We start from the raw sequence: 22664 nt of genomic DNA, 5'->3' as shown, positions 1-22664 counted from the left end.
GCTCGGCTGCAGGACCCACCAAATCCATAATCTGACTGCACCCAGTTCAGGGGGTCCTCAGTGCCAGCAGACCAGGAGATGTTGGGCTCCGGATCAGCAGTTTGGCCGTCCGCCATTGGACACATCGCCGCCATCTGTAAGTCATCACCGAGCAGCAAGCGACTCCTCAATTCGGAGTGCAAATCTGCGAGGGCCAGTAGGACATCTCGCGGTGTGGGTTCCATCGCCCCCGCACCGGTCAGTGTGGTGCGCCGCTCATGCAAGGGACCTCAGAGCAGGAAAAGAAGCAAGCCCCACCGGCAGCCAGGAAATCAATCGCCGTCCACTACGCACCAGCAGATCTCAACAGGCACATACGGGAACAGAAAACACCCACTGCGTTGCAAAGCACTCGCCGGGCATAACCGAGTGCTCACTCAGAGCAACACTGTAGGGAGATCCATCGGTCGCCGGCAGTCCATGGGGTGGGGCGAAGCCGGTTCGTATGTCGGTAGGTGCAGCCGAGTGTGCGATTAATGGCAGGCGACGGCGCAATTCGTTGTTGGGCTGCTCTGGGGTGCCAGCGCCAATCCCCGATCAGCCGTCTCAGCCGCTCCAATCGAAAGTCCCGGTCCGGTTCACCGGGCGAAGATGGTCTCTCGGGGCCGATGTTGTTCAGCCGCGCACCGGCTGCAGCGTCACGCAAGGTCCCGGCCCAGTCATTGCCAGGGCCGGAAAGTTTGGGGCGATGGATCTCGGCCGTCAGGAATAGGTTTCGTGCCGGAGTGATATCGCCGCACTCCACAGATGTTCAGCCGCATTCGGCCGCAATCGGGATGCAGGATCGGTGCCAGGATGGGGCGGAAGGCGAGGGCGAGCGGCGGAGCCGGGCGTCTATGCGGCCATTTTGGCCGCCGTCTTGGCTCCTCCTCCTCTAAAACCACTTCTTCTTAAATATAATTTGTTCAGGTTAGAACTTGTGGCTGTTAACGTGAAAGTGAAGTGAGTTTGACCCTGCAGCAAATCCCTGTAGTGTGTTATGCATAAGGATGGGTGTGCTGAAGAGCAGTCTTGTTGCTGTTCCTCACTGGCTGTGTGGTGGTGGTGATGATGGTTGGCAGCACAGATGGATGTCTTTGCACACGACCCAGATCTCTCATTTGTTGCCATTGAGCAGAAGACAATTGGCCGTCATCCAATCTGCAATAGCTGCCCAGAGTTGTCAGATAATGCCACCACCAGCTGTGTGTCATCCGCGTAAGATACCACAGCTAATCCTCTGCTCCTGGCCACTGCTGCCAGAGTTTGGATATAGATGTTAAAAAGGGTTGGGTTTAAAGCTTGTAATGCAAACCTGAATATCATCTGTGTCAAAATTCAGTATCTTTTGTGTTCCTTTACTTCTGAATACAGATTTCTTTTCCAGTGCCAAGGATCAAGAAATGTAAAGCAGCGAGTTGATATTTCAGGATTCCAAGAGCTGAATTCTTTACTGCTCAAGATTCAATCTTTACCTAATCGTTAAGCTATCAGAAACCTATCAAGAACTTTTCAACTGCTTTCTCTCTGTTCAATAATTTTGCCATCATGCACGGATTTTGTCCTTTCACCAGTTAGGAGTTGGTTGGGTGATTCTCTGTAAATAAGAAAGGTCTAAAATATATTCATATACAATGAATCTGGCCGTGAATCATTTACAGTCAGTGGTGAGCCAGCAAATTTCCCAAGAGTCCAGCTTCATATTGGACAACTCTGGGGAAGTGCCACTATGGTGGGTGCATTTACAGATGCATGTGAAGAGTGAAATAAGCATCATTTGCCCCTCGCCAGGGCTTCAGATGTAAATGTTGTGCACTGCAAGCATTATCTCTCACAGTTACAGGTCACAATTTTCTACTTTTACTTCTTCTGCCTTTGAACGTTGTTCTCTAGCAGCTGTTATTTAACTGGTTGTTGCACCAAAGGATCAAACACCAAAATCAGCTAGAAATGTTCTCCAGTCTATGCTTGTTAAACGTATTCAGGTATGTTTTGTTTATAGGTTTTATCACTAATCCCTGCAGTTTGCTGAAAATCCATCCCGCAACTACTTCCAAATCCACTGCAATGGTATGGTTTCTCCGATGTATGTGTTTGCTGATGTCTTCGTAGGATTGATAATCGACTAAAGCTCTTCGCGCTTTCAGTGCACTTGAATGGCTTTTCCCTAAGTGGGTTCGCTGATGATTTCTTAATGTTGAAGGGTCACCAAAACTACTTCCACATTCACTGCAGTGGTAGGGTTTTTCACCTGTGTGTGTATGCTGATGTCTTTGAAGAGCTGATAATCGTCTAAAGCTATTCACACATTTAGTGCACTTGAATGGCTTTTCCCGAATTGTGTTCGCTGATGATTTTTTAATGTTGAAGGGTCACTAAAGCTACTTCCACATTCACTGCAGAGGTAGGGTTTTCCCCAATATGTGTTTGTTGATGTCTTTGTAGGTTTTCTAATCGACTAAAGCTCTTCACACATTCACTGCACTTAAATGGCTTTTGAAATGTGTGTGTTCGCTGATGACGTTGTAGCTGTGATAACCAATTAAAGCACTTTGCACATTCACTGCACTTGAATGGCTTTTCCCCAGTGTGTGTTCGCTGATGTATTTGGAGATGCGATAACTGACTGAAGCTCTTCACACATTCACTGCACTTGTATGGTTTTTCCCCTGTGTGTATTCGCTGATGAATCCTGAGATGTGAGGAATCAGTAAAACGACTTCCACATTCACTGCACTTGTATGGTTTTTCCCCTGTGTGTATTCGCTGATGAATCCTGAGATGTGAGGAATCAGTAAAACGACTTCCACATTCACTGCACTTGTATGGTTTTTCCCCTGTGTGTATTCGCTGATGAATCCTGAGATGTGAGGAATCAGTAAAACGACTTCCACATTCACTGCACTTGTATGGTTTTTCCCCTGTGTGTGTTCGCTGATGTCTCCTGAGATGTGAGAAATTAGTAAAACTACTTCCACATTCACTGCACTTGTATGGTTTTTCCCCTGTGTGTGTTTGCTGATGGCTCCTGAGATGTGAGGAATCAGTAAAACTACTTCGACATTCACTGCACTTGTATGGTTTTTCCCCAGTGTGTGTTCGCTGATGTCTCCTGAGATGTGAGGAATTAGTAAAACTACTTCCACATTCACTGCACTTGTATGGTTTTTCCCCTGTGTGTGTTCGCTGATGTCTCCTGAGATGTGAGAAATCATTAAAAATACTTCCACATTCACTGCACTTGTATGGTTTTTCCCCTGTGTGTGTTCGCTGGTGGCTCTGGAGGGTTGATAACTGACTGAATCTCTTCAGACATTCATTGCAATGGTATGGTTTTTCCCCTGTGTGTGTTCGCTGATGTGATTGGAGCTGTGATAACTGACTGAAGCTCTTCACACATTCATTGCAATGGTACGGTTTTTCCCCTGTGTGTGTTCGCTGATGTGATTGGAGATGTGATAACTGACTGAAGCTCTTCACACATTCATTGCAATGGTATGGTTTTTCCCCTGTGTGTGTTCGCTGATGTGATTGGAGATGTGATAACTGACTGAAGCTCTTCACACATTCAGTGCAATGGTACGGTTTTTCTTCTGTGTGTGTTCGCTGATGATCTTTTAGGAGTCCTAACTGACTAAAGTTCTTCACACATTCATTGCTATTGCATGTTGCTTCTCCTGTGTGTGTTTGCTGATGGCTCTTTAGTAGTGATGACAAACTAAAGCTCTTACTACCTGTGTATGATTTTTCTTTCTTGGTTAGTGTCTCTGTGTCGGGTTTATATTTGTCTGCATCCCATGACTGCGTTTCCTGACGAGCTAACATGGTTTATAAAGCACTTGTGTTATTCTTACATTCCCTGTATTTATGTGGTATTTTGGATGCTTGATTTCAGATTTCACAATGAAATACAAAACTCACCCACTACATATATTATAATTGTGGCAATGAAAGCTTCTTTGTAGGTGGATTTGTCTTTAGATTACATAATGGCTTTGCATGTTTACGGGTAAAGATTAGTCTTCCTTCAGGTCGATGCAAATTGGACAGTCTGTTGTAGATCAGAGACCCTCTCTTTCCTTTACCCTTCAGTTGTCTGGCTCCACTACCTTCTGTTTTTCTCTTGCTCTTGTGGTTTGGCCAGAAAGAGTTTACAATACACCTAGCGTGCTGAATGGTGGTCTGCCATCATTACAGGAAGCAGAGCAATGCTGTATCTACCTCATACCGAACACATTATCGAAGCTGGTGGTGGAGGCCTGTTTACACAGGAGGTTGTTTGTCAGTGCTGTTGCCTTAATTTTCTAGAGATCATTTCTTAGTCCTGTTGCGTGGCGGTGTACAGCTCAGACTCTTAGATCCACTGAATTGCTCTTGACTGCTTCTTCCAGGATCTATCAGTTTATGTTCAGGTTCCTCAGTCTCGGACTGTGCAGATCTTTTCCTGAATATTGGAGCTCATTTTTTCGAACCGCTTTATTTTTTTTAGATTTGCATGATTACTGTCATTATTCACGATCATTTGTGCATTCAAGGCTGGTTTCCTATTGGATATAAAGAGATTTAAAATCACTAAATGGAAATGTAAAAGAATGAGAATACACAATATTTAACTAGTTGTAAAAGACATCTGTTCTTCACCATTTTTTAAAGTTACCAAGGGCTATTTCACCATACACAGATATTTAACTAAATCTTCCATTGAACATGCCACTCTTACTTACTTCAGAAAAGGAGGTGATTTTCCAGTGTTCACAGAGTAACAGTACAGAAAGAGCACACATGGAGCGCCCACTCGTTAGAGGTACAGCTTTAGGAAGATGCACATGGCCAAGATTTCATTTAAACAAGAAGGGATTGTGAACAAAGAGATGGATCAGGATGTGCTACTGTCACTTCAGTTTCAGGAAGTGTATAACAACAGTAACCCTTTCAAGAACTATATGACAAAGATAACTCTTCATGAAGTATATAATAAAGGTAACCCTTCAAGAAGTATATAATAAAGGTAACGCTCCTGGTATTATATAATAAAGGTAACACTTCAGGAAATATATAATAAAGGTAACACTTTAGGAAGTATATAATAAAGGTAATGCTTCAGGAGGGGGTTTATAACAAATGTAGCTCGATTCACACTCTTCTTAACAATACTTTCCAGTTCACACTGGAGTAGCTGAAGTTGCAATGCATGTCTTTACTTTTCTGCTTGTTAAGTTATCTTTGCCACTTTCCCAGGGATGGTTCAAGCATTTGTTGGAAGGTTGCAGCATTTATTATAGAGATTCCATCACAGGCAGTAATATACCTGCGATATCTCTGCTGCCAATACAGGTCTGCGTTTTGTCTTTTTCTACCTTACCATGGTTTCTGACAATGTTTTAAGTTGGGTGCCAGCATGCTTCTCTGTCGGTGAATGGAGCCTTGGCAGAGTGGGGCAATATGTCCGTTGCTTGAGGGTGACTGCAGCATTTACACCGCTGCACATTTCTTACATTCCGCTTTACCTTATCCCTGTTCATCATCTACCATACTCCCTTATGTCTGTGTACTCGCTCAGCAGGGTTAATTGACAGCTAAAGCAGGGGAGTGACTCGATGAACACAGCAGACATCAGGTAATGGTCTGATAGTCAAACGCCATAGTTGGCAGTACAAGGATCTTAAGCATCTCTAGAGAAGCTCGCCGGGGGCATACAAATGGAGGAAGTGCACAGGTAGCTACTAATGAGGTACAAACAGGGGAGGCGAACATGTAGGTACATGCTCCTTTTTGTGTCTGTTTCAGCCTTTACTGGGCTGGGTATTGGTGTGCACTATATCTTATTCCTGCGGCTGCTAGAGGCACTTGCTGCAGGGGTGTTACCTTTACAAGAGAAGAGCAGAGCCTTAGATAGCACAACACCTGGAGACTGCCTGCCTCCAGGGGAAGGTAAGGGTCAGGTGTCAGACAATATCAGCAAGGGACATAAAAGGATCCTAAGAAACACAGCGGCAGAGAGTCAAATCGTCAGCCCAGATGGAGAAGAGTCTTCCACTGTTTCCGGGTCAGCAAGTGATATTGAATCTTTCTAAGGTTAGGAGGCATAGATTTCCATCGGGTCAGAGCTAAGACATGGAAGGAGCGGTAAACAGTCATAATATCGATTCCAAAATATACAATGGACATAATATCGAAGTAAAAATATAGAATGGACATAATATCGAATGGACACAACATAGTGGTTAAAAATATCGAATTTAAGGTAAGTAATATCGATTTTCAAAATATAGAAGTCAAAATATCGAAGTATACAATATAGGCATTAAATATATCGATTTTTTAATATCATCAATTTTTTAAAAGTGTTTTGTATGTTAGTATATGTGTGAAAAGTGTATATTAATTTTTGTAATGTATGTTTAATGTATTTTAAGTAATGAATTTTATGTTATTTAATTTTTGCGTAATTTAATTCTGTAGCGGGTTGTGGGTTTATAGGGGAATAGGGTGGGAAGTAATTTGATTATATTAAATTAAATATACATTTTTAGCAATTATTATTAATTTTTATTTAAATTTAGCTTTTTAGTTCTGTAGCGGGTTGTGGGTTTATAGGGGAATAGGGTGGGAAGTAATTTAATTGTAATTAATTAAATATTTGTATTTATTTATTGGTATTCATTTTGAATTTATTGTTATTTTTTAATTGGTAATTAATTTTAATTAATTGCCAATTAATTTGTTTTAATTGATTAATTGTTAATTATGTTAATTTTCTAAATTTATTTTCTGGAGTGGATTGTAGGTTTATAGGGGAATAGGGTGGGAAGTAATTTAATTGTAATTAAGTAAATATTTTTTTTCATTTATTGGTATTGATTTTAAATTTATTGTTAATTAATTTTTAATTGGTAATTAATTTCTATTAATTGGCAATTAATTTTTATTAATTGGTAATTATTTTGTATTAATTAAATATTTGATAATTATGATAATTGTATTAATGTATTTTCTGTAGTGGGATGTGGGTTTATAGTGGAATAGGGTGGGAAGTAATGTAATTGTAATTAATTACATATTAAAAATACTTTTTGTGTATTGATAATTAATTTACAGTTAATTTTTAATTAGTATTAATTTTTATTATTAATGAGTTTTTGTTATTGAAAATTAATTAGTTGTTAAATAATTATGAATCGGGTATTAATTTTTAATAACTAATATGTAGTTGTATTTCTAATTAATTATTACATAATATTAAATTGGTTATTAATTTCAATTAATGTTTTATTGGTATTGATATTTAATTTATTTTTAATAATATATTAAATCATTACTTTCCCTACTGTTAAACTCACTGGAGTGGAAATAGTAATTTTCACCCTCCCACTATCCAACGATTTCCCTACTGTTGCACTCTCTGGAGTGGGAATAGTATTTTTTACCCCTACGCTATCCAACGCTTTCCCTACTGTTGCACTCTCTGGAGTGGGAATAGTAATTTTTACCCCTACGCTATCCAAAGCTTTCCCTACTGTTGCACTATCTGGAGTGGGAATAGTATTTTTCACACTCCCGCTATCCAACGCTTTTCCTACTGGTGCACTCTCTGAAGTGGGAATAGTATTTTTTACCCCTACGCTATCCAACGCTTTCCCTACCAGTTGCACTCTCTGGAGTGGGAATAGTAATTTTTACCCCTACGCTATCCAATGCTTTCCCTACTGTTGTACTCTCTGGAGTGGAAATAGTAATTTTTACCCTTCCAATATCCAACGCTTTCCCTACTGTTGCACTCTCTGGAGTGGAAATAGTAATTTTTACCCCTACGCTATCCAACGCTTTCCCTACTGTTGCACGCTCTGGAGTGGGAATAGTATTTTTTACCCCTACGCTATCCAACGCTTTCCCTACTGTTGCACTCACTGGAGTGGGAATAGTATTTTTTACCCCCCCGCTATCCAACGCTTTCCCTACTGTTGCACACTCTGGAGTGGGAATAGTAATTTTTACCCTTACGCTATCCAACGCATCCCCTACTGTTGCACTCACTGGAGTGGGAATAGTATTTTGTACCCCTACGCTATCCAACGCTTTCCCTACTGTTGCACTCTCTGGAGTGGGAATAGTAATTTTCACACTCCCGCTATCCAACGCTTTCCCTACTGTTGCACTCTCTGGAGTGGGAATAGTTTTTGTTTACCCCTACGCTATCCAACGCTTTCCCTACTGTTGCGCTCACTGGAGTGGGAATAGTATTTTTTACCCCCACCCGCTATCCAACGCTTTCCCTACTGTTGTACTCTCTGGAGTGGGAATAGTAATTTTTACCCTTACGCTATCCAACGCTTTCCCTACTGTTGCACTCACTGGAGTGGGAATAGTATTTTTTACCCCTACGCTGTCCAACAATTTCCCTACTGTTGCACTCTCTGGAGTGGGAATAGTAATTTTTACCCCTACGCTATCCAACGCTTTCCCTACTGTTGCACTCTCTGGAGTGGGAATAGTATTTTTTACCCCTACGCTATCCAATGCTTTCCCTACTGTTGCACTCACTGGAGTGGGAATACTATTTTTTACCCCTACGCTATCCAACGCTTTCCCTACTGTTGCACTCTCTGGAGTGGAAATAGTAATTTTTACCCTTCCAATATCCAACGCTTTCCCTACTGTTGCACTCTCTGGAGTGGGAATAGTAATTTTTACCCCTACGCTATCCAACGCTTTCCCTACTGTTGCACGCTCTGGAGTGGGAATAGTATTTTTTACCCCTACGCTATCCAACGCTTTCCCTACTGTTGCACTCTCTGGAGTGGGAATAGTAATTTTTACCCCTACGCTATCCAATGCTTTCCCTACTGTTGTACTCTCTGGAGTGGAAATAGTAATTTTTACCCTTCCAATATCCAACGCTTTCCCTACTGTTGCACTCTCTGGAGTGGGAATAGTAATTTTTACCCCTACGCTATCCAACGCTTTCCCTACTGTTGCACGCTCTGGAGTGGGAATAGTATTTTTTACCCCTACGCTATCCAACGCTTTCCCTACTGTTGCACTCACTGGAGTGGGAATAGTATTTTTTACCCCCCCCGCTATCCAACGCTTTCCCTACTGTTGCACACTCTGGAGTGGGAATAGTCATTTTTACCCTTACGCTATCCAACGCTTTCCCTACTGTTGCACTCACTGGAGTGGGAATAGTATTTTGTACCCCTACGCTATCCAACGCTTTCCCTACTGTTGCACTCTCTGGAGTGGGAATAGTATTTTTTACCCCTACGCTATCCAATGCTTTCCCTACTGTTGCACTCACTGGAGTGGGAATACTATTTTTTACCCCTACGCTATCCAACGCTTTCCCTACTGTTGCACTCACAGGAGTGGTAATATTAAATGTTACCCTCCTGCTATCCTACGGTAAAATATTGTAAATTTTTTATTAATAACTTAAATTAATTATATCTTAATTTTAAGGTTATTTGAGTATTTTTAAGTATGTTTTAGTTAATTATATTTATTATTTCATTAATTTTAAAATTACTTTTAAGATATTTAAAAAAATTCGATATTTTGACTGACTATATTTTTTACAGACTATATTTTGGATTCGATATTTTTGTACTTACCTGTTTGTAGATAGGAATTCGATATTTTGGCATTCTATATTTTGGTGACTATATTTTGGTAAGTCTATATTTTGTCATTCTATATTATGTCAGTGATCCGAAAGAAGCAACCTCTCATTCTGGCTCTGCTATGATGAGGGATGTGGGCCAGGTTTAGATTGGCGAAGCTCTGTGTTCTGGAGGGCATGTAAAACTGCATCTAGGCAGCTAGGCTGGGTACTCCCTGGATCTCTGTTTTTTGGAGTTAAGTTTTAAACAGTTGTCATGCATCCATCTGGCCATCAAGGTTTTTAGATTTGGCACAAAAGCCAGTCGACTGCTGACAGGGAAATAATTAGCTGAGTGTTATCAGCTTACAACACTAGTGAGATATTCCAAAAGATATTTAGAAAGTGGATGGTGCGCACAACCGTTCACTTCTTTTGACGTGGGTGCACCCTGGGGTGACGTTTCTGTCCTGGAACGTCTTAAATTCAACTCTACTTTTGTGCTTCCATAGAACCTGGTCGCATCCCCCTTTGGGGCACTCTTTAGTATAGTTCTGATTAAATTTCAATACAAAAGTTCCATTGATAACAATTACTGAATTTATTCATTCATGTTAAGCAATATATCCTTTGCTTTCTTATATATTCATTGTAGTTGCAGACATTAAATTACATATTCATCATTCCCTTGTCGTAATCTCCAATGCCTTTCGAGCATCTCCTGCTCTTCATCAGGGAGAACTTCCTGGAATTCAAACGATATGTGCTTACTGATACTCAGAAGATCAATGGTAAAAACCATATCAAGCTTTTAGTGGGTGATTAAGTGTTATCTTGTTTGTAATGACAACAAAACGTGCAGCAGCGTGAACTGATGTGATGGACAAAGTTAATGGTGAAAATAATCAGTGTGAGCCCGAGGTGTAAATACGTGCATATACTCACTAGGTTAATGTCGAAAGGCTGATGCTTTGCAACTAGATTTTGAAAAAAAAAGTGTCACTGGTAAGCGTGGGTCTGATGTCCTCTATTATGCATCTTTAAACTACCAATTGTCAATTGCCCCAAGTCTGCTATGAGCTTTCACATCTGTCTATAAAGTTAGATGAAAAAAACGATATGCCGTGCTGATGGCGCTAAACGCGTTAAAACTTTCTCTCTCGCTCTATTTTAAAGAGCGCTTAGACTATCAAACGGTGCGTGAGTCACCTACTTTAATTAACGACTCCGTGACTCCTCCGGTATGGTCTCAGTCCCGCCCGGTGTACGGACGCTGTGTGTGTTCATCTGCCGGTGTGCGATCGTTAGTGCTCGACAAGCGGTGTCACGTGATTTTAAACAAAGTGAACAACGAAGAATGGACTAGTTATGTATGTGAACATGGCGGACATCTTGGAATGTGGAAAGTAGCTCAATCTCTAACTGTCAAAACGGACATATACAATAAACGGACCTCTAAAATATTAGTATGAAAATACACATGCAAGTACAAGTATAATACAAGTGTTAAAAGTGTACAGTTGAAGTTTAATTGTCAAAATCCATAGCCATAGCCCCTTACGGAGCAGAAATATGGGGCACAGCTGAAGTGGGTGCTCTGCAGAAAGTGGAGGATAAGTTCGTTAAAATGCTGCTTCCAGTTACTCTGGCTTGCTCGAACCTGATTGGCCACAAAGAACTCGACCTCCCTTGTATTACTGACACAATCAAACTGGCCCCGTTCCTCTTATGGTAGAGTATCTGGAAAAGGGACTCGGTTATAATGACTCAAGCTGTAATAAAAGATATAATCAACCTTGACCAAGCCATTAGTATTCCTTGGCTAGCATACGTCAAGAAGTCTTTCACAGATTTGGGCCTGGCTTTTCTGTACACAACACCCTCTAAATGCTTATCTTTCTCCAAAACTGAGTTAAGAGAGGCTTTTGTTAATAAATGTGAGTTAGAAAGATGGCAATGTAATCAAAGTAAAGTCACGGCTATATTCTACCAGACACTTCCTAGGGTGCCCACAGGACATGATTCATATCTCTCCTTTATCTCTTATAACATGCATCAATATCATTTAACAAGGATGAGATTTAATTTTAAGAACATGAACTAAATAATCTATTGCTATGTCCTTGTGATAGCTTATCCACTCAAACAATGTCTCATATTTTATTCTTCTGTTGTTTTTATAAAATGTAAAGAAAAAAATTCCTTCTCCCAATGTTAACAAAACGGAGTCTATTTTCTTAGTTTTCAGCCCTTACAGTAATTCATTCCCTGGAAACCCCATTCATCTCTTTTATGACTGCAAATGTGTTATACTCAGTCATTCGGACTAGGAAAAGTTTGTTAGAGAGGGGGGTTGTTTTATTTGATCATTTACATTAGCCTGTCGTTAATTGCCCAATTACTGATGATGAATTGATGTAAGGCATCGTTACCAGTGGTTTCAATTTTGCTCCTGCTGTGCCGCACCCTGCAACTAATATGGGCCTGCATAAAGAAGGCTTCCCTGAAAATAGGGGGAATACATCTGATTAGGACACACAATGCCAAGGGAAACACTCACACCACAAGCCACAAACAGGAACTGTCCATGCTCAAGATACGGACACAAACAGCCAGGGTAGTAGAGAACTCAATTAAGGACGGGCAATATTAGATTTGGGTTAATTTATAAAAAGGGCCCGCTCTTAGGAGTCCAGCACACTAGAGAATAACTGTTGCCTGCACTACCTAAATCACCATAAAATACTTGTTACAGTTCCAGAGTGACCCAACATAACACAGTTGTCCTCTGTTCATTCCTAGAACTTACCGTGATGGAAACATCAGACATGGAAGGAACTAGCCTCAAACACACCAGGAAGATTGCAACAGAAAAATCACATGTACTCCCAGGATCTAATACTTAAAACAACAAGTCAGATGCACACACTCAAACACAAATAAATGCACAGCTGAGAGCATGCACTCCGGCCAAGGAGTATGTCAGAGCAGCCGGTCAGTTGCACTCATCAGATAAAGCCCAAACAATGTATTTGCAGTAAGCTTTACTCTAGATAACATACACAACACACCTGGACGACCTCAGAATGTGACATCCAGTTGGTATTAATGGTCCCTTCTATAAGAGTGGAATAAAGTATCTAAACACAATATTTATGACCCACTGTACCAGATTTTCCTGCCCAAAGGGGGGCAAGTTTCACTTTATTGCACCGGGCATACAGAATAAATCATGCCATGGACCTAATGCAGTGAATTCCAGCACGAAGCTGTCGGAGATGTGCCAGCTATTTCTGGCCATTATTGTTTAATTAATTTAAACTGTTCCTGACTGCCAAGCCTCACTGTTCTACTTTTTGATAACCCGAACCTGCTTCCACACAGCAATGGTTACAACATTCCACATTATCTGTAGTTAAGGAACATCTAAACTTCCTTTCTGATGACATGGATTTACAAGATTTCCTCTTGGGTCTTAGGTCACCACATTCTTACAGATTCATTCACTCCACTTACAATGAACTGTGGAAAACTTCTCAGCAGGACCCTGCTGAACACTTAAGACAAATTGACAGGATTAATTTGGAAAATGCATTGGTTGTTATGGACAATGGCATGACTGCATTGTCAAATCACATATATTCTTTGAAAAAATATTGTATCATATGCATTCTATGTTACGTTTCATGAAAAGTGTCTCAAAAAGATGGAAGCTAACCATTTTACACAGGCTGGCTTTGTGATACATGACAGTCAGGTATGTTATGTACCATCTTAACCATCTGGTATCCTAGTAAGTTTAGGGGGTTCAGATGGAGCAGTGTGAGCTAGTTAGGAAGCAGACCCAAAATTCCTGACGACACGTGTGAACAGAATTACCATATTCTGAAATTTATGTTGTCCAGAATACACAGTCCTACATTATTCGTAAGAACTGTATAACATTGCCAGGGGTATGACACAGACAAAGAAGGAATTGGATTTCAAGTCAGTATAAAAATGAAAGAACATTCATTCAAGCCAAAAGGGATAACTTGCTACAGGGGTCACACTGAGGGGGCATTCAGTAAAGAACTATCAGGTGACAGACGAGTCTCAGCAGCACCCATTATACCGAGCGTGTTGACTGGGGTAATGGCTCCCTGTTGGATTCAATCTAGCAGCAATCACCATTTTCAAAGGGGACACAGATGTTTCTAGGTGCATCCATTCAAATAACATTGGGTCTCTGTTCTTAGCTAACCTCCAAGGGAAGAAGGTCATTACCCTGAGACAGGTGCTGACAGGACTATAGTTGGGAGGAAGTATCCTGAGCATGAGGAGATTCTCTCTAGTGCCGGTTGGCACAGGCTGGCTATCCAGTGGGGATGATATGAAGTGCCCAATTGCCCGAGATGAGGTAGAAATTAATGGCACGTCTACCAATGATGTGATTGACCCTGGTTAAGTACCAGGACCAGAAGCCTTCTCATGGATACATCTACGGTTGCTTGGACAGACAGATCAAGCTTACACTTTATTGATGTTGAAGAATGCTTTGCTGTTGGGGGCGTGGGTGGAGATTCTGTCTTCGAGCGCTTTTTTCCTCGTTTTTCTGATGAGTTGGTGGTGGACTTTGGTGGCGGCTCTGAAGTTGTTGGCTGCTTCTGTGGATTTGGTGTTCCTCCAGTCCTTTTCAAGCTGGCAGCAGGTGCGTCTGCACTCTTGAAGTTCGGTGATAAACCATCTAGCTTTCTTGGTGTGGGTGTTGTTGTTTTTCTTGAGGGGGGGCTAAGGTGTTGGCGCTGTCAGTGATCCATCTGTGCAGGGTTCGGGCTTGGGGTCGTCATTTTCCGCGACGGTAGGTGCCATGACACCTGTGGTCACAGAACAACCAACAGAAAGTGTGTTTCTACAGTACCATTGCCCTGGATGATGCTTGTTGTTGCTCTGAGGCCAGCTGGGCTGGAAGTGGCCTGTGGTTTGTGGTGGCTCACTGGTTTGAAGCCACCTCCAGGCAGGAGGTGCCTCATGCAGAAGTTCCAGAGCTTTCTTCCAGTAAGATGTTGCTCCTTTCCTGGCTGAACAGTTCAAAGATCAGGTGACTCAGAGCTGCTCTAAGTCAACTTCTTCCTAATTGGCATTTGAGTGATAAAGTCACAGAGCTCAAATTGACTGAAAAAAAGAAGCAGGATTTCACTGAGCTCAGAGGAAAACTGCTCCTACAATGAAAGGGATTTCAAGATCCCCCACCTTCCCCGCCTAATTCCAGTATCAGGTAGGGGAGCCATAGCAATAGAAATGGTCAGGTTGTCAGGCACATCAGGGACACAGGACAACCAGCAAGTAACAACAAACAGCCAGACAGACAGACACATACCTGTACTCCCCACCCTCAGCCAGCAGTATTCCCCTTAGGGGTGCAAGTGAACACTGATGAATAATCTACTGCCATCACAGCCAGTCACATCATAGCATTGTTAGAAGGGGCACTATCCACTCTCAGTGTGATTGGGGTACACTTTGGCCGTTTTTAGTCTCTTGGTAAAGAGTATGGATCACAGGAGACTGGATGGGTAATCAACGTAGTACTCAAGACATCAAGTCATTAGCCAGAGAGGATACAACGGTTTCTATCTGAAGAAGGGGACCTTCACACGGACCGAACCCCGTGTGGGGAAAACCCCAATTTTCTTTTTTTGCCTCATATGTTCACAAACTAAATGAGGTTCTCATTGGGTCAGACATTGAAGAATTCAGAGTCTTCAAACTGTTTGGAAGAATTAAAGTGAAGTAGCCGGCTTATGTCTTTCTAGGTTAACAACAGAGTGAATTATCAAAAGTCAGCAGGTGAGGGATGAAAAATCTGATTTCCCTCCCTTTCAGTAGCATTAGATACAATTATATATTGTTAGCATGATGCACCTATATATCCTTTCATATATTATATAATGTATATTTACTCGTGTATTTTCTTTAGTGAAATTAGAAGCATCGTACTGTTTTCCCTTTGTATTAGCGAGTTAGGCCGAAAACCATGCAGACGCCATTTTGTTGGCCATGTCCTATCCTAAGCTGTAGTCACGTGTTATTTCTATTCTGCTCACAGGATCCCATTATTTGAGTTACAGAGAGTAGCTGAAAGGTAGACTGTCTTTTCCCTTCCCCAAGGACTCAAGGTCACATCTGGCTTTGAATGTGATAAGCGCATTCCGAAAGGCTCTGTGCCTGCACTCCCGGGCACCAGGACGAAAGGGAGTCACCCCTCTGACCTTACTATAATGAATAGAGGTATTCTGAAGCAATCCTGTATGCCATATATGGTCCTTCCTTGAGGCCCCCTGGGCCAGCTTGTACATTTCCATGTACAGTGACTTTATGTGTTGATCTGAAAGTATATATGTTCTGTTTTGACTATAAGCCAGCAGGCTTCTCTGCGCACCCGAGGTGTGAGGGTCAGAGAGGCTCCTCTACAGAGTATTTTTGTTTAATAAATGATTGAACTTTCTTCACTGCCAACTGACTGATTATTTGGTAATTGGTATTGGGGGCTAGTGGTAAGTATAGCTCCATAGGTTATTTATTTATGGTACTAGTCCATCATGTGTGTTTTATCTAGTTCTGAGATTACCATCAACTCCAGAACTTTCATCCTTCTTTGAGACCCGAACTTTCACCTAGAGGACCGTAATAACTGAGATTCAAATACCCTCCTCAAAAGCCTTACGAACCCCAACCTTACTCAGCACATCACTAGACGCACCCACACCGTCAAAAACTTCCTGGCCCCTCTCTTCTCCACACTAAACAACATCAGAGTCTACAAAGAAAGGCCTATCACCCGAACTGACAGCACCCTTTTGAGTTACCAGCTCACCAACCTGGATCACAGGAGAACCACCACCTCTGGACAGGATTGCTGATGCAGGAAGAACATCTCAGAGAACGACTGGGCTTCTGCACTCTCCATACGCCTCTCAAAGTATACCAGGAACCTAGTGGAAAACATCAAAGACATCAATGAATGGATCACCACCTGCACCAACACCCTGCCCGCCCCCACCAAGCACAGAAAAAAAATCAAGATCACAAAAGCAAGCCAGCTGGTACACAGAAGAAGGGTGGTGATGCAGCACTGTAAGCAACTGGAAAGCAACTGGAGAATGATCCAAGATACCGCCCTGACATGCTTCCACCAGCATGTCTGAAATGCCAAGTGAACAGCCCACACCCAACGCATCGAAGCCAGCAACAACAGCACCAAATAAATCTTCTCCATATTCAGAAAATTCACAGGGCTACAGCCACCAGCAACACCATCTCCCCTTACAGGACCCATTGCAACAATCTCTAACTTATTTTGGAAGGCGATCACATCCACGTACAGCAAATTCAACCAGACTTCAGCAACCTCACAGAGAGTCTTCCAATCTCACCTAAAGAATGGACCTTGACCATGTAGAACCCCATCACCACAAATGAGACTGACGCAACCATGAAGAACATCCACTCCGGGGCCCATTAGACACATGCCCCCACCACACTTTCAACAAAGGTCTAACCACCATCAGTGAAGTCCTCACTCCCATCCTGGATGACTCCATCAATGCAGTCCTCTTCCCAGAAACCTGGAAGCAGTCAGCCTCTGAGGACCTCACCAAACTCTCCAACTACTGACTAATCACCCTCCTATCATACACAGCCAAAGTATTAGAGAAAACAATCAAGAACAATCAAGAAGTGTCTGACCAGCTACCTCGTGAACCACCAGCTCCTCAAGGCCACCCGGTCTGGATGCAGGCCCAACCAGAGCACGGAAACAGCGCTCATTAAACCTACCTACGCCATTTGCATGAACTTAGACAGAGGAGAGAGTAAGGCCATCATCCTATTGAACCTCTTGGCAGCGTGTCACATGGTACCACATTCCATCCTGATCAGGCTCCTTCACAAGTTCGAGAATCAAGGCCCTGCATGCGACTGATCTGCTCCTTCCAGATAAAAAGAACTCAGACAGTCAACCTGACGTCATACTCCTTGGAAACCAGAAATCTCATCTGCGGAACACCTCAAGGTTCACTCCTCAGCAGAAGACTATTCAACACTTAAATAACCCCACTGCCCAAAGCCATCCACACCCACTACATCAATATCCTCTCCTACACTGACAACACACAACTAATACTGTCCCTCTCGGACAAAATCCAGAACACAAGGAACAAGTTCAATGCCTGCATGAAGGAAGTAGCCATGAGGATGAAGTTTAACTGTCTCAGACGCAACACTGACAAGACTGAAGTGTTGATCTTTGGAAACATCACCTGTCCATGGGACTCCACCATCCAACCTACGACCTACTCTCACCTCCAGCTTGCGCACCAGTGACCTAGGGATCATCATCAACTAAAAGGTGGACATGTTTGCCCAGGTTAATGCCGTCACTGCTTCCACACCCTAAAGAACAAATGGCTCATGAGAATCACCATAAGACAGTCATCCACACACTCATCACCAGTAGTTTAGACTACGGGAACTCTCTCTATGCAGGAATCATCAAACAGCTCACCAGAAGGCAGCAACCATCCAAAACACAGCAGCCAGACGTATCCTCAACTCCCCACTCAGAACACATATAACAGCTCCTTGGCTCCAGATACATAAGTGCTCACAGTTACAACTCCTCACCCACACATTCAAGACACTACCCAAATAATTCCTGCCTACATTAACAACTGCATCTCCTTCCATCAACCACCTATGCACCTCCGTTCAGCCAGACTCATACTCAGACACATCTCATGCATACACAGAAACAGATCCAGAGGCCAACTCTTCTCATACATCACTCCTAAAGTGTGGAACGAGTTCTCTCAACACATCAGAGCCTTCTCCTTACTACTTGAGCTAAGCAAGAAGTTGAAGACATGGCTCTTCAAAAACATGTCTAGAGTTGGGACAGATTGAGGTGCAAAATTGGTGCAGCTTACTTTTTTTTCAATATATTTATTATTAGGAATTTGTTAGACCCAGTGGTTTCTGGCTGGGATGCATCTAAGCCAGGCAGAAAACACTGTCCTAGATAGGATGAGTACGATACACTTGTCTCATAACCTACGCCCACACTTGGATAGCGTGGCACAGAGCAATCAGGCTTATCATCCAGGTCAAAGTGTAAAGTGTTGGCACAACCCTCAACCTCACAACACCCTGCACATTCTACAAAAATACTCCACACGGTATGTATACAACACTGGTCTTTGTATTGCACAGACACTGAAATCAAAACCACATACACATAGCGTATATACTTTACAGTTCAAACTCTTCCATTAGCAGCAGAACGGCATTAACCTATATATAATTGTCCTGGGTGTTCGCTTGCACCATTATCCCTATAGCCTTGTAAGCAACATACACACAATACAAGCAATCCCTTCCACATTAAAAGCAACAGAAGCATATATCCAGGCTGTTCAGAGGTATTCTACTTTTCCGCTAACACATTTGCATAAACAACAACATTCCCTTTATCGCGTACTCCGTATACTTGTAATGGTCAAGAAATAACAGGTTCTCGCTACACCTTGTGACTTAGCCGCTCAGCCACTCAAACTACACCAGCCAACGATACACATTGCCCCTACTGTCGACATTTTGATTAGATTAAGGGACCACCTAAAGCGGAAGGAAACAGTTACGTATTTTCATCCATCCAGATTAGGTCCTCAGGCACCCAGTGGCACCTTCACGAGTGCAGGATCACTATCCTCCCCACAGGAAAAAGACTGCAACACCAGAGGCTGGCACGCTCCCAATTTGGAGAATAATTTCGCCTCTGGCAGAGGTGGGAGCTACAGTTACTCCAGGGAGCAAGTCGTGGGTACACACAACGCACACCAAGACCTTTCAGTCACGCTATCCTTAACAACGTAGTACCTTGTGGCGTGATTTTAGGCACTGTCGTCCTCCCAATCTGGAGGTCAGATACAGTCTATGCTGCCAGCTTGGCTATCGCAGGCTCTGCAAACTTCTCTCAACACTGCTAAGAAACCATACGCTTAGGAATACTAACTAGCAGAGGTTTTGGGATGTAAGCTCGAGCCTCTCGGACTCATTAAACGTCCCCTGCACTCGTCGAACTTGTAACGCTATAGCCACCCTAGGTGTGCCACTGAACTTTACCAGCTCACTCTTCAGCACAGTCTGATGACTGCACACGTCGGGAGGGTCCTTGTCCCAACCGACGATCATGTTTACGCCTCACCCTGCACGGTCCTTATGATCTTGTGGAAACGGGGAGATCATTTCTGTCCCTGGGAACTCATGGACAGGAGGCCAGTCAACTACCCTTGGAGAGTGCTTGGGAACCTGGGCTACAACAGTTGCAAATTAGCTGCAGGCCAGCAACATCCAGGCAAAATCCACCAAGTGATAGTGCCCTTCCTAGAGGATGACAGGCCCCAGGCCACCACTAGTCTGCAGATAATCCAGTTGCAGCTCCCTTGCCCCAATAGTTCGTGTTGATGTCCCAGCGTCGAACCAGCGTAGTATGTTTCCAATTCCCTAAGCGTCTCTAACTCCTAAAGGCCAAGTGGTTACACCCACAATGACCTATGAAAATGAGATCAGCGCAAAAGGCCACCTTTGAAATGCACGGGCCCTCTCTAAATGTTGTCATGTCTGACATCCTACCCAGGGAGGCTTGATCAACATCTTTAGTGTGGCCACAACCCTGCCACTTGGAATGCAGATACCAATTTCACCCCCTTTTAACCAACACAGGAAGGCCCCTCAGAGTGAGAGGTCTACAGTATACTGTGAGCCCTTAGTTTAATGCTGTCTTATCAGAAATGCACAGAAGTAGCCATCCCCCCAGAAGCCAGCTGTGAATTGGAGACAGGTGGATAGGCTTACAGGGCCTGATTCACAGAATAACTTACGACTCAATCCTAAACTTACTACTATTTTGGTATTCACAGAAGTTAGGATTTTGACTTAAGACAGACTTAAGACAGACTTAAGACACAATCCTAACTTAAGTCTGTCTTAAGACAAACTTAAGACAAAATCCTAACTTCTGTGAATACCAAAAGTAGTAAGTGCATTCTGTGACTACCAAAATAGTAGTAAGTTTAGGATTGAGTCTTAAGTTCATTCTGTGAATCGGGCCCACAGAGCCATGAGTACAGACATTCAACCTTTCCCAAAGTGGTATTTCCACCCTCATAATGTTGAATTCACTCGCACCACCGGAGCAGGTTCACATTACGAACTCATCGATATCAAACACTATACTCAAACTCTTCTGCATGCAAGAAATCCAGCTCAATAGCCTTTCCACAGATTCCTCAGGCCAATCCAATACGCGGAGCAGGTCCTACTGTTCCAAACACATTACTGTGTGCCATTGACAACCAGTGTATGTAGCAGATACACGCACATGCCGTACCCTTTACCGACACCACACACTGTCCCCAGGGAGTACTCAGATATAGCAAGAGACATGCAGAACCTTGGCAAGCGTCTTCCTAAATGCCAAGCCTAGTAACAGTAACCTAGGCACACAGGCCCCATCATGGCAAATCTGTGGCACATTTGAAGAACTACCTCCATGGGTGGCACAACCAGTTTTGCAGGCCCACAGAGAAGGTGTTGAGTTACATGCCCTAGGTATATGTCTCACCTCTAACCAATGGATTAACAGCAAACTCAATTTAGCCAATCATGTATACAGTAATCACCAGTATGTATATGACAAGCACATCACTTTGGCACTGAATGGCAGTGTAAAAAGCGATCAAAGTCCTTAGGCTGTTACATAGATCAGCGGAAAACCAGGAGGGACAAAAGCAAAAAAAAAGGTGAGGGAAAGCACTCTAGAAAGGGCCACTTCTAACAGAATTTATTAGGATTGGTATGTTTGATACAAAGGTACCACAGATCTGTCCTCTATGTGCTTAAACACATTTATAAAGGAGGACGGTTGGAACCTGGGACCTCTTAACTATCTCACTTGAGCTGAGATTCGTAACCCGAAAATACATTGATCCCTCCCTTTGGTTCATTTACACCATTCGGTGTTTGGGATTAAATCCCAGATCCACAGCTATAAAGTTGGTTCAAGTATTGGTACCACTAAACAGCACATTACACCTAAAACACTTGAAGACTCACATTTACGTCACACTTAAATTACATTGTTAGGGTTCCGACAGACTTCATCATTTCATCATTTCCCTTGCCAAACTGGCTTTGCAAAAGAATTATTTCCTTTTTGGATCAGACTTCTTTTACCAAATCAAAGGGGTAGCCATGGGCTGCCCCTTCGCGCCGGAATTGGCAGTCCTATTTATGGGACTATTTGAGGCCAAATTTATTCTCAATGACAATCCCTTTGCCACATGCATAAGTCATTACATGAGGTATATAGACGATGACTTTTTCATTTGGAATGGTGGGGAAGGCAGACTCCTCGAGTTTCTAACGTGGCTCAATAGACGTAAAAAAGATATTCAACTCACGATCAATTATGACCCACATCAAATTACTTTTTTGGATGTGAAAGTCTACTCATCAGAAGGAACACTGGCAACCACACTTTACAGAAAAAAGACAGATCGTAACCGAGCATTGCACTACACAAGCAACCATCCTCGTAATCTTCGTCAAAATCTACCTTTTGACCAATTTTTACGAATCAGGCGTAATTGCACATTCAAGGATGAATATTTTGACCACGCACAGAATCTACTTGAACGCCTAATGGACAGAGGCTATCCTAAGAAATTGCTAAAGCATGCAATGCATAGAGCATGGTGGACACCCCGTGAAGCCCTCCTTGAGAAAAAAACGAATCCACCTCTACAGAGAGTCGTCTGCGTCACCACTTTCTGTCCAAATGCTAATGAACTTTAAAAAATTGTCAACCAAAACTGGCATCTGGTGAAAAATCTGGAATCCAGCTTGAAGCAGCCACCCTTGTTTGCTTTTAAAAAAGAGAAGAGCATCGCAAACTTTGTGGTACGGGCAGCATTACCTAAAAAAGAGACGTCCACATTAAGAAGCATGT

The 22664-nt window shown here is 42.7% G+C and overlaps 1 protein-coding gene across 1 annotated transcript; it reads right to left on the bottom strand.

The window, feature by feature from the left end:
- Nucleotides 1–345: 345 nt before the first annotated feature.
- LOC144824539 (uncharacterized) lies at nt 346–16576 on the bottom strand. The gene is made up of 2 exons (XM_078683627.1): nt 16477–16576; nt 346–4562 (listed from the first exon to the last, which is right to left on the bottom strand). Exon 2 carries the CDS (start codon nt 3841–3843, stop codon nt 2377–2379), a length of 1467 nt encoding a protein of 488 aa, XP_078539753.1. The 5' UTR covers nt 3844–4562; nt 16477–16576; the 3' UTR covers nt 346–2376.
- Nucleotides 16577–22664: the final 6088 nt, after the last annotated feature.

The sequence above is a fragment of the Lissotriton helveticus genome, chromosome 1_1 (assembly GCF_964261635.1).
Source record: "Lissotriton helveticus chromosome 1_1, aLisHel1.1, whole genome shotgun sequence".
In the NCBI taxonomy this organism is placed as follows: Eukaryota; Metazoa; Chordata; class Amphibia; order Caudata; family Salamandridae; genus Lissotriton; species Lissotriton helveticus.
Note: the sequence above shows the minus strand (reverse complement) of the source record. Positions and strands in the feature narration are given on the sequence as shown.